At 39.3% G+C, this 13,606-nt stretch overlaps 1 protein-coding gene across 8 annotated transcripts in view; it reads left to right on the forward strand.

Annotated features, from left to right (window-relative positions):
* Window positions 1-715: 715 nt before the first annotated feature.
* LOC109413960 (protein bric-a-brac 1-like) overlaps window positions 716-13,606 on the forward strand; it is a 572,283-nt gene continuing 559,392 nt past the window's right edge. For 3 of the 8 annotated variants that reach the window (XR_009998083.1, XM_062854100.1, XM_062854103.1), the window contains exon 1: window positions 716-3,621. Coding sequence is in view for 7 of the 8 variants with exons in the window: in XM_062854100.1 (XP_062710084.1) it covers window positions 2,422-3,621 (1,200 nt within the window). In the remaining variant the exon portion in view is untranslated. The remainder of the gene's footprint in view (window positions 3,622-13,606) is intronic. The other 5 variants (XM_062854105.1, XM_062854104.1, XM_062854106.1 and 2 more) reach the window with 3 other exon arrangements.

Genomic DNA, 13,606 nt, shown 5'->3' on the forward strand with positions numbered 1-13,606 from the left:
TAAAAAACGATCCCCGAAACGAACGAAACGAAGCGCGAGGCGAAAAAAATAATCCGAGAATCGACACAAAAGCAATCGCTCTTTTCACACTCGCACACGAATGGGTCGCTTCGCGGAATCGCAATTGTGAAAAGCACCGCCTCTCTCACTATCTCACTATCTCGAGAAGGATCCCCACTCTACCCACTCTGACCCGGACGGCGCGCAGCAGCTCAAACCACCTCCGTCCGTGTGCCAGCATGTGTGTGCCGGCCGATGATGTGGGGCCGTCCATAATTCTTTTCTTCTCGCTCTCTCACACCCCAGACGCCCATGCAGAAACGTCAAGAGCGAACGTGAACGAAGGAAACTGATAGTTTTATCATCCCCTCCCACCTCCAGCAGGGGTCCACAAGATGCTCCCCACCGTACCGTTTGAGCTGTGCAAGAAGCTCTCTGATGTTGCGAAAAAAGTGCAGAAAAGATGGGTGCGTGTTCTCTCGCTTGCTCACACGCGTGCTTGCTGTGAAGGTGAGAGAGCGATGAGGTAATTTGATGGAACGTAAGGTGGGGGACCGTCATCGTCAGTGATCATCAATCATCGGGGCTCGATGATTGTCTCAGTCATTGTCTGCTGAGTGCATAAGCAATGCATGTGTTTGGTTCGGAGAGAGTATTTGTGCAAGCCGGTGCCCGTACATAAGAGAACAAAAGTGAGTTTATAAAAACAAACAGCGGACTCGGGAGCGGAAGAGAGTGCATGGTTGCGAAACAGCAGGTAAATATGCGAGGAACCACGTTGTTTTGCGTGCGGTGCGGCGAGAGCGGATGCGAAGCTGAGAGAAAGAGCGTGCCGGTGAGCGTGAGAGTTATATACTTTTGCTCGGTTTGGAATCGGAGAGAGTTGAACCGAGGGGCTCACAACTTTTTTTGCGGCTAGGCGCGCGTTCCGTGCCGTCCGTTGTGAGCTGATTGAAGCGCACCGTGTGGTTTGGCCCGTTGTGCGACTGGAACGTGTGCGGTCGCCGTCAGTGCGATTTCAAATGTCGTTGCGTCGGGTGGTTGTTAGAAGAAGCACAGCGAAGAAGCGCATTCAGTGACAGTGTGTAGGAGTGTAGGCACCCGCGGACTCAATAGGGAAATCAACACAAAACATCAACACAGTGCAGCAACAACGCTGAACCGAGTGGGTCGTTGTAAATTGGCCGTTGTGTCTGTGTGTCAGCTATAAATGATTATTATAAATAATTACAAGTTTTGCGAGTCGGAAAAAAGCTAAAGCCGGGGTTTCATGTCGAGAAATAGAACCCGCGAAGGTTTAGTGGAAATAATACGTGTGCAGTGAACGAGAAGAACCACGCAACAGAGGAGAGCTGTCGGGGGAAAAACATCAAGCAATAAAAATTACTATTGTTTGGATGGATTTATAATTTTTATTGTTTGCGTAATAAAAGTAAATACATCGAGTGTCGAAGGGACGCGAAGTGCGCGCGGGTATGCTCCCAGCAAGAAACGTATTTGAGAGCGCTTAGCCCGAATCGAGGGAAGAACTTCAAGGCGAAGTATAAATATTTTCACGATTTTTTTTTTCGAGGGAACCCTGAGAAGAGCCCACGGAAGATTAAGCAGCACTAGAGAAACAAGAAGAAACGTAACGCTGAAACCTTTTAGTGGAAGTAATGAAAATTTTGGTAATTATAATTACCAAAAATGAGAAAGAGCAATTAAACTGTGTTAGGAAATATGAAAATAAAATGTGAGTGAGTGAGCTGTGTACCTCAGAAGAAACACACCGTGAGCTTGGGCGGAGAAACAGAGATCGCGAGGAGGCGCAAACAGAAGGAAAGAATCATTAAAATACGATTAAGTGACCAAAAAACTTGGGAAGTGCGCACTTTTGGCGTTTTCGAATAAAAGAAACAAACATGAGGCTATACCTTGCTAGGCATTACCATTCGGTTGAGTGTAGGTAAATAGCACCGCACCGGAAGGTCGTCGCGGGAGAGACCGAATCAAAGTGACTAGACACGTAGTCACGTATAAGACGGAATCCTCTGTGTGTGACAAACTGTGTTTCTTCATTTAAGTATTTAGGCAAAAAAAAGTTTCTTTAAGAAGTCACATGGTGCGAGAAAAACCATAAATCGTGAATCGGCGAGTTTAGGAGGTGTGCTAAGGCCGGCAAAGAGCAACGTGCGAACCACCTGATAAAACCCGAGTGAACGCTACATAGGAAGCAGGAAATAGGCAGCATACGGGAGCATGTGTTAGTGTGATCCTGGTTCTTGTTTTGATTAGCGAGCGACAAAGTGTGTGATATCAGCGGTTAGAGAGTGCAACAGCGGCGAGATGAACCTGTTTGAAAATTTGTGAAGATAGTTCGCGACCAAATCGACACCGCAGTAAAAACTTTTCAACTAGACTAACAGTGCAGTGTGAGTCATGCCATCGGACACCCCACCTCCGATGCATTCATCCCCCATCATGGACCATTCCGATCGTCGTCCGGCATCGGTGCCGTCCAGCAGTACCACCGCCCTATCCGCAGCCTCAGGCTTTAAGCGGGAAAAGTTTGAACCTACCCTCAAACCCACAATGACTCCAAATCAGCAGTTTTGTCTACGCTGGAACAATTACCAAACCAACTTGACCAGCGTGTTCGATCAGCTGCTTCAAAACGAATCCTTTGTAGACGTTACGCTGGCCTGCGATGGTCAGTCAATCAAAGCGCACAAAATGGTCCTGTCCGCGTGCAGCCCCTACTTCCAGACTTTGTTCTTTGAGAACCCTTGTCAACACCCGATCATCATCATGCGGGACGTTAAGTGGCCTGAGCTCAAAGCCATTGTCGACTTCATGTACAAGGGAGAGATCAACGTCAGCCAAGACCAGATAGGCCCTCTACTTAAAATCGCAGAAATGCTCAAAATTCGCGGTCTCGCAGACGTAAACGGCGACCAGGAGCTGAACCAAGTTGAGCACGCAGAGCCGTCGGTAAACATTGCCGACGAAACTGGCTCCAACAATGACAGCAACAACAGCAGCACCAGTAGTCTACTCCAAAGAGGAATCATCAAAAACGAAGGGCGGCTCATCTCGATGGACCCCACTCACAATAACAACAATAACCCTCCCGCCCACATGCAGTCCAAAAAGCCGCGAACCTCTCGGGAGCGTGAATCTTCGCAAATCTCCATCCGTGACTTCCCTCGGGATCTTTCGCGGGACATGTCCCGAGAGCTGAACGCTGCCGCTGCAGCGGCCGCCGCCGCCGCTGCTGGCGAGTGGCCCCTCAGCGCAGCGCTAGATACCGTTCAGGCTTCCACCCCGAAGAACAATCGCAAGCGGCGGTGGCCCTCGGGTGAACGCAGCAGCGTGGGCAGCCCCGCCGATAGTACACCCGATCAGCTGGAGGTCCCATCGCCGATTCCACCGACTCCGTCCTCGATAGTGCAGCCGGCTTCGACGCCGACACCGCAGCTGCCGCAGTTCCCGATTCCAACGGCCCTGAGCGATCAGATGGCCGGCCTGTCGTCGCTGTCCGGGCTGACCGGAGCCGGGAGCAGTGCCGGAGGGAGCCAGCATCCGGACGATATGGAGATCAAGCCGGGCATCGCCGAGATGATCCGCGAGGAAGAAAGGGTAAGTCAGGGGGAGATACAGAACAGTGCCTAAATGGATTGTGAGAGTTTTGCATAATGACAGGCGGGAAATATGTCTTTTGTCGTTATAAATAGATGTTTGCAGTCTAATTTCATTCATAGCACTATAATTTGACTAGGCGCTGTCCGTAAGCTACGTAGACTCTATTTTGGAAATCTCTGAACCCCCCCTTCCCCTCGTAGACTTTCGTCCATACAAAATTTTCGAAATTTGTATGGGCCGTTGACTTTGGCCATAACCACTCCTCCCCCATCAGAGATAACTTAGTTTATGGACAGGCCTTTACGTTCAAATTAGGTGTGGTACAGCTTAGGATTTTTAAGCTTGATTTAAGGATGTAATTTTAGGAAATTGGTTAAGTTTTTAGTTTTTGATAAGAAGCTTTTCCTCGGCAGTACTGCTTTTCTTTTGATTTTTTTTTTTTGTTGCAGGAGTTATAAATACAATAACTAACTATTGACCGGAATTCAGACTTGGTGGTAATTTCAAATCCTCTTTTGTCTAAATCTAAACATGAATATCCAAACAAAGCTAGTAATAACAATTTTGTGATATTCTTTAAGTATAAGCTAGCAAAAACATAAAGTACAGTATGAAGGTTTGCAACAGTGCAAATTTAGTAAAAATTTGATCAACAATCGGCTAAGCTTACAATCGGAATTAATTTACTAATATTTTCTATTACGATTTTGGCAAAGTAAGACCAATTGAAAGATTCAGAATTATCTGTGTGTTGTAAAATTATACAAAAATTTTCATTCTCAAATTCACTATTTTCTTATACACAGTACAACTTTTCACTATTTTCGTCTACGCAGTCACTAAATGAATAAACGACGTTCTGTATTTGTCTGGCGTTTCGATACGGGATTTGTGTCTTCCTCTGGAGGTAAACATCAAATATTCTGTATCGTCTAACTGTAACTTTTGGATACAGTTGTTTTAGGTACATGATATTTTTTTCTGTAAAACTTGTACCTACAAACAATGGGCCAATCTATGTAACAGTACAAGTTATCCTGGAAAAATAAATTCCTGAGTTATCAAAAACATCTTTGTCTGACAATTGCAGTTAACGATACCAATGTTTACCCCATGAGGAAGACACAAACCCAGTGTCGAAATGTTGGCAAAATAAAGGACGACGTTTGTTCATTTCGCGACTGTGTAGCCAAACATAGTAGTAGTAGCCGATTTATCACCACTATTACTTTTGGGATTTTCCAAGCAAACGCCATACAGTTGCCTTTCCTAAAAAAAACAACGGATTATCATGAGAATTGCTCAGAAAACTTCGCAAGAGAAAACCTTTTTCCATATTGGATCTGGAACTTGTGATTTTTTTTTTGTTTTTGAGAAACCGAACGAGGGGCTTCCCAATAAAGGAGGAATAATCTGTTCGATAATGCAAGGATTGTTTTAAATAATTGTTATTGTCTTTGGTTGAATTATTAGATGATACCTTACAAATAAAAAAAACCAAACGTTATTTAAAAAGCTATAAATTCTATTCTCACTGTTAACTTCATCTCAAAAGTTGTGTCAGTGAATCATTAATTTTTTATCAATTATGCAAAGTGACGATTTTGTCGGAAACACTCTAAGATTTCAGATAAATTTAAAAATTCAACCCATTTAAATGTCAGATTTAGTTTAATTGAAGCTAAAAAAATGCATATTTAGTATGTTATTTTTCGTTTTAAAATATGTATGATTTAAGCTTTTATTAGGCACCCTAAGAAGAATCTTGTTATATAATATAATATTACATAATATTACAATTCTTTAATATGTAAAATGCACCAATTGGCTGATGGCTGATTGGATAATCCCATTTTGTTTGGATTCATTAGACCAACCGTAAACTCTGTGAAAATGCGGTAAAATATGTGAAATATGTGAATTATGTGTTTTATGAAATTCTGTATTATAATTTCTATTTTATATAACTCATTTTGGTGTCATAATGGCCATTTTTTTCGAACTGGTCTATTATGCAACAGAAATGAGATGCATAATGAAAAATAGTTGCATAATGTTCATAATGCAACTCATTTGAGTTGTATTATGAACATTATGCAACTCAAATGAGTTGCATTATGAAAAAATCATTGCATAAAATATTGTATGGAACTCGTTGCAAAACTCGATTTTTTCAGCACTCTTCGTATTTATCCAACTCGGCAAGCCTCACTGGATAAATGTACGACTCGTGCTGAAAAATTCATCTTTTTGCAACTCGTTACATAAATAACTATTATTGGTCATTATGTACATGCGGCTCTCAACATTGATGAAAATTCTCAATTTGGCAGCAGTATGCTTCATCCTGAGCACCACTATTGTAGGCTAGTGTGTATAGCTTTTCATAGTGGTTAAAAGTGGCGTTAAACACAAAAAACAATCTTATTATGTTTTAGATGAATATTTCGGTGTCAATATTAGGATTTTTTTACTTTATTTATTTTTATATTCTCTTTATCCTGAAGCCAGGGATGTGCATTTGATTTTACTCCCATTTTTGACCCACTGATTTTCTACTATATGCGAAGCAAACAGTCAACATTAACCCTTCAGGACGCTCGCCGATGTAAAAAGTACATCACAATCTTAAAACCACACTCGTCATATACAATGCGAGCGTGGTACAGTTTTAAGGATTGAAAAAGCACGCATCCTGAAATGTTAAAACCTAATTACATTTCAAGATCATCCAGCGGAAGTCAGTATAGGATACTGCAAGATGACGTCACGAAGCTGTGAACTGACCGTTCAGCGAGCTCTTTTCCTGGTTTTAGTCTCTGACGGAGATCTGGCGAAACTGTTTTTCGATTAAGTCTCAGTAAAACGGAATTTAAACTTAAAGAATTTATACAACTGATGTTGTACAAGTTGAGTAGAATATAATAGATATTTACATATCACAATGATTTCGGGACGGAAACGTGAACTTATTTTTTCGTCGCTCGATCCAAATTCTAACACCTTGTAAACAGCTCGCTGAACTGTCAAACAAAGTGATGTTAGATCAGGTGCTTGCAGTTTTGACCAAAAACGTTAATATTTATTTCCCCCTGAAGAAGACACTATCCCCGTATCGAAACGTCGGGTGAATAATAAAACTCGTTTTTTAAGCCTAAGACTGCAAAGCCGTTAATCTATAGAGCTGACGAAAATTTTACTATTCTTCGTTTAACATCACAATAGGGGAACTACAGTCAATCGTTTTGTTCTCTTCGTCATGGAGGGCTTCTTGAAGCCAGTTGAACTTAATGTTTGACTCAAATCTTTGCCAACCAAACTTTATTAGACGACCAAGTGTCAGGCAATCTGACCAACGAAAATTCTTCATGACGAAGAGAACAAACCCACCGATAATACCCGAAGTCACCCTATCTCACAAAGAATATGAACAAAGAGGTCCTCTCTTTTGCAGAATACATGTACAGGGGATGGCCAAAATGTTTGGGATAGGCAACTTTTTTTTCTCTCACAAAAAAGTTCAACAAGCTATAACTTTTCATAGAGCGCATCAAAAAATCTCAAATTTTGTCTGTTTGTCAACCTATTATGTGTGCATCATTGGTACAAATTTGGGCTCGATTGATTAATATTTCGCAAAGTTAGAACCGTTAGGGTAAAACACTAGTTTTCAGACAACTCATATTTGAGCTGTCATATCTCGGAAACCAGTGAACCGAATTGAATGAAATTTTGAACGTACACTAACAATATACAAATGCTTCACAAACTATTAAAACATAGGTACTTTTTAAACGTTGAAAAAAGTTATCATGGATAGACACTTTTTGGATTTTTCTCGAAAAAATATATTTATTTTACACCAATGTCAATAAATTTTAGTTTGATATCCAAAGATTTTCCACTTTTGTTCTCAAGTTATCTCTAATCAGATATATTAGAGCCTATTTAGATTGAAGGAAAAACACATTTAGTAATTTTTGTGTGGTATTGTAAATTTGACTTATTTTCCTCTATATGGGTAAAAATTTCAATCCGGTATAACTTAATTCGCCGTGAGAAAATATTACATTTTATAACGTCGTATTAAGTATCAATATATTGTTGATAAATGTTAAAAAATTCATTCAATTTGGTTCACTGGTTTCCGAGATATGACAGTTCAAAAATTAGTTGTCTGAAAACTAGTGTTTTACCCGAACGGTTCTAACTTCGCGAAAAGCTAATCAATCGAGCCCAAATTTGTACCAATGATGCACATATAATAGGTTGACAAACAGTCAAAATTTGAGATTTTTTGATGAGCTCTATGAAAAGTTATAGCTTGTTGAACTTTTTTTGTGAGAGAAAAAAAGTTGCCTATCCCAAACATTTTGGCCATCCCCTGTATATACAGAAATTTCGAATAATAGATTAGAAAACGCAAATTGGGAAGGTACAGTGTGTTGAGAGATAAGTTAAAAAAAGATCATATGTTTTTGGTGGGATTCGAACCCACGAATATGGAGCTGCGGAAAAGAAAGTCGAACTGAATTTGATGCACCGCCTTCCTAACCGGGTCTGTCTTTCGCCACGTTATGTCTCTTTCAGCTTAGATGTTGTCCAACCCTCAGCCTGTGTTTAAACCACAGTTGATTCAAGCGCCGGACTTGCAATACTGATTTTTTTTAAACAAATTTATCTCTCAATTTGTCAACTAGATGGCCTACGGCCCATACACATTTTGAAAATTTTGTGTGAACTAAAGTCTACTATCGATGTTGCTAAAAAGTCTACAAAGTTTATACACGACGTCTTCAATAATAACCCTCCTTTTTGATCCAAACCATACACTACGTCAGCGAGATGTTCCCAACGTGATGCAAACGGAGGGATAACTAAATAACCCAGCTCAGGTCTGGTTAACTGATTACAAACATTGCATAATGAATTTGAATTTAACATTCAACGAAAGAATAAGCCTCCTAGAAGGGCAATGTCCTATCTCGATCTTTTGGCTTATTGTTGTGAGTTTTTTTTTTGTTGTATCAGAAATCTATAGCACTTACTGTCAGTTGCTCAAATATTTGACAGCACGTCTAGTGCGAAATTCCCTGTGAAGTGATTCAATGGATCGCTGGACTTCATTTTACAATTGTTTTTTATCTGTATTAACGAAAATTTTAGTCCAGCGTAAATCTTGGGACCCACGACCTTATCGTCTATCCGGTTGGAATCAAGACAGACATTCAACCAAAAACTGCCATTTTCTGGGTCCACAAGTGTCGCAACTGTTTCGCATCTAGTGCGCTGTGGTGATGACAACAACGGGAATGGTGCGCACTACTTTTGATATGTTTCAAAAACGTCGCGAGTTGGGTCGCGTCGCGACTTGATTGTGCGACGTCCGGTTTGGTGGCGGCCCGACAATACATCCCTTCTGTAGGAAAAACTCACATTTGTGAGTATATCGGGAGTGGGATTCGATCCCAAGTCCTCGGCGTGGTGGTCACGGGATTTAACCATCACACCAGGTCCGCTCTACAAAGTTGGTTTTTGAATTAGTTCCCAGACACTAAAATTATGAAAATTTCGGTTTTGGCCCAGTTTTACATGTAGTTTCAGTATAGGCAGTTATTTTGATTCCACGTGATAACTTTATTTTCACATTTTTTTTCTGAACATTGGCTTTCTCACTAACAGAATATATTGAAAAGACTGATCGCACTACAAAAAGAGAAAATTTGCAATAAACAGATAAACAGTACAAGAACTGACAATCGTACCTCGTTACATAAACTATTGCGAGATTTTTTTTAGGACGCTCCTTGTATGCCTATGGATAAAAATTTACAACAAAACCTTACTGGAAATTGATCTAAACATGTTTTTTTATATGCTGCGTTTTTTACCGACTGAGCTGAATGTCCCCATAAATTTCTAGATGTGAGATAATCAGAAAAGTTTAGATAGATTTTAGAAGAGCCCATTTTTGTACTGTTTGTACATAATTAACGTGACTTTAGTTTTCAGGATGGAAGTGACGAATGACGTTCAAAACGTAATATTGACAAGTAAATCATCTCTTATATTTTTTTTTTGTTAAAGAGATTTTAAATCTCTGGGTGCTGCGGACTGAATCAAAACGGTTGTGACGATATCTCCGTTGATCACTTCATCGAACTCCAAAATCGCCTCCAAAATCGCCAAAAAAATCCATTTGTAGATCAAGTTTCAAGCTTGGGAGTCACTATTGATTCGAGTCTTTGTTGGGATAGCCAAACTTTCAAGCAGTGTGGAAAGGTATATGCTGCGCTTAGATCTATTTATCCTTGGGCGTACTATCTAAATACCAATACAGAACTGAAATTATTCAAGGCGTTAATTTTACCACATTTTATGCTCATAGATTATTTGCTGACAAATGTTTCCCCAGCCAGCAATTTGGTTGCTATATTGAAATTGCAACTGAAATAGTCACACATATATAGCACCAAAGAAATCGTATTCAATGCACGAAACAGGCATATACATACTAAAGTGGAGGCCATATCGAAACATATATACGATTTCTGCGATTCCATCCAACATAATTTACGATTTCTCGAAAAATTTCTACGATTTCGCCGATTTTATCCGTCTAAATATACGATTATGCATGATCTTATTACGATTGAGAGTACCAATATACGACTCAAGATTTTCAAATAAAAAAAAACAAATGGTGTTCAGTGGGAATCGAACTTAGGTCCTTTGATTGAGAACTGCGCCTTATCTCTATTGGCTATATTGCCAAGTTGAAAATAGAGAGTTCAAAGTGAATGGCATGAAACGAATAAAAATTAGCATGATATGGTGTGAGATTTGTGGTGGGACCGTTGTTGTTGTGTATTGAGTGACACCAAAAGTGGTGCCGTGCAAGAGGCCCGGAATTCACATCGTAGTTGGAATCTATACATCACTTATTGTAAGTCATCTGCTAGTATGAAAACCTATATATTTGGTTGAAATTATTGCTACCATGGTTGGAATGTGTCAACAACAACAAATTTTTGTTGAATACCATTTTTTCTTTTTCTCCACCATACAAGTATGTAAACAAAACGATTTACGATTTCCGAGATAAAGATTCGACTATTAAAAGTGCAGTAACAATCATATGCGACTGTAAAAATGAATATACGATTTCTACGATTTCATTCACTTCGTATACGACGCAAGTGTGACGCAAACGATCAATATACAACATTGTTATGGTTGTATACGATTTCATCGATTTTGATCATACCTTTAGGTAGCAAGCTCGATTTAACAGATTCATATACGATGTGAAGCGACGATCTCCACGATTCAAAGAAATCATATACACGATGCTAGCGAACTTGTAGCTTGACACTAAGAATGTATGTTTTTTTCACGATTCTATCCGATTCTGGCGATCCTACCGATAGTATCTCGCACCTTTTATGATCGGAGACGACTATATGAAACAAAATCGCAATTGAAATTTAATTTGGCATGGAATGCGATTTTACGCCTCCATGGTCAACAACTATACATATTATTATACAATTCTGATTCAATATATACAAATATACGATTTTTTCCACACAATGATTTACGATATGTGGTTGGCTGGGTCCGCCTTTGCAATGAATAAATTAAAAGTTGCGTTAAATTCATGTGTTCGCTTTGTGTATAAACTAAACAGATATGCGCACGTAACCCACCATCATAAAAGTTTGTTAGGATATTCTTTTGATAATTTTTCTAAGGCTAGATCCGTTACTATCATTCACCAGGTAATCACTAGTAAAACGCCGGATTATCTCTACAGCAAGCTGTGCCCATTTCGAAGTATCAGATTGAACCAACTTGTTTTGCCAAGATATTTTACCACGCCATACGGAAGGTCATTTTTCGTTAGAGGAGATGTCTACTGGAGCGAATTACCACAAGATATTTCTACTATAGTCGGTAAAGCAGCATTTAAAAAAAGGTGTCGAGAAATTTTCTAGTTGTTTTTGTCTATATTGTATAGTTGTATGATTGTTCGTTTCTTTTTCTAAAGTAACTAATGATGCATCATCCCTGAAAGAATTGCCGCACTTCGTTAACTATTATAGTCGCTTGTAACGAGAAAAGATGTAAGTCTTATGTTACGTATAATAAATAAACAGAAACAGAAACAGAAACTGTCACGGCTCTCACAGCTATTCCAACCGACAGAAAAAGTATAACAACCAGATATTTTCAAACCATTTTATACAAGTTAAACTAGACATGACAAACCATTTTGTATGGACAAATTAAAATTTTTTTATGGACAAATAACCACGGGGGGGGGGGGGTGGTTGAAAAGTCCCAAAAAAATGACCACGTGGTTTATGGACAGCCCCTTAATCAAGAAGAAAGCGAGGAAAATTATAAAAAAAATCGAGCCTGCTTTAGTTTAGTTTGCCACGACTATACATCAACATTTCAACCGTGAATGAGAATTCATAAGCATTGAACACGAGCACAAAATGGTCATAAGGAATTGATCAGATCATGTTTTCCTTTTTAAAATGGCGTCGCGGTGGCATGTTTGACAATTGCGCCAAGACAGTTGGTGGCAAGATAATTGAAGACCCGTGCATGTTTTCAAGTTGGATGCCGATGGTATACATGTGTGTTGTGTAGCTTGAAAAATAAAACCGTTCCTATCCGCAGTACTCAGTTAAATCTAGGTTGATTTGAGATATACAAGTATGTTCCGTTTTAGTCACTATCCGTTTTAATCACTATCCGTTTTTGTCACTATCCGATTTCGTCAACATTTCATTCCGTTTTTGTCAACACTAAATTTTTTGTCAAATTTGTTCCCTCGAACACGAGTTATTTAAAGCTTAACATTAATCTTGAGGCAATGCACCGATGAATGAAATTGAAACAACTACCAATGATGCCATAGAAGACGTATACGCCACAGTAGCTTTCAATACATTTCAAAATCAGCTATAAATAATGATAATTCAAGCTTTTCTCAAGCATAACTTCTTATTTGAAAATGAGAAAAATTAAACCAATTAAAGCTTCCTTCTGAAGATCTTTCTTCTCCTTTCTTCTTCTTCTTATTATTCTTCTTCTTCTGGAACTGGAACTGGAACTTAACTGCCACTTCAAGTGTTCTTCTAGAACTTAAACAGTTTGGGGCTTTCTTTGCCTGTCCTTGCCTGAATATTTACACTACAATATTTTTTACAAGGCTTTTTTCAAGTGAAATAAATTTCACGTGATTTTGTACACGTTTTCTTGAGGGACGAACCAACCAAGGGCTGAAAATCTCTTAAATGAAGACAAATCAATCAATCAACGTTTTCTTGAAATTATGCGATGTGCTGAATTCTTCTCTCCTGGTTGCTATTTCTTTCCGACGGGGCTCAAACTTCTACCAGAGATCTCTCTTGTCATCCTTGATACCCTGTCCAAATTTTCCAGATCAAAACAGCTATATTTACTAGCCTTACAGGAGATTACTATAGAATTTTATCCGAGATTTCATCTTTCGCTTGCTCCAAAAATGCAATTTTGATTTTCTTCAGTAATTCCCACTAGCTTGTATTCCTCCAGATTCCTTAATGGATTTCTTCTGAGAAATCGTCAGGAAATAATTCAGAAGCTCCTTTAGGTTAAGTAGGAGTTAAATCTTTCAGAAATAAGTCTCTCAAAGAAGCAGGAGTCTATGTAGGATCTTGGAAACGATTTCTCCAGCAACTCCTGAAGGATTCCAAGAAGAAACAAAAGATTCCCAAAAAATCCTACAGAAATCCCTTTAATTCTGAAAGTATCCCTCGAGGAACAATTTGATGATTTCTTGAAAGAATTTATACAGGATTCTTTGAAGGAATTTCTGAAGGATTCCCACAAGGAACTTCTGGAGAATCCTCAGGAATAACTCCCCGGAGATTTCTATACAGAACATCATCCCTGAAGAAACTTCTGGGGGATTTTAGGTAAGAAC

Source organism: Aedes albopictus, chromosome 2 (genome assembly GCF_035046485.1).
Source record: "Aedes albopictus strain Foshan chromosome 2, AalbF5, whole genome shotgun sequence".
Classification (NCBI taxonomy): Eukaryota; Metazoa; Arthropoda; class Insecta; order Diptera; family Culicidae; genus Aedes; species Aedes albopictus.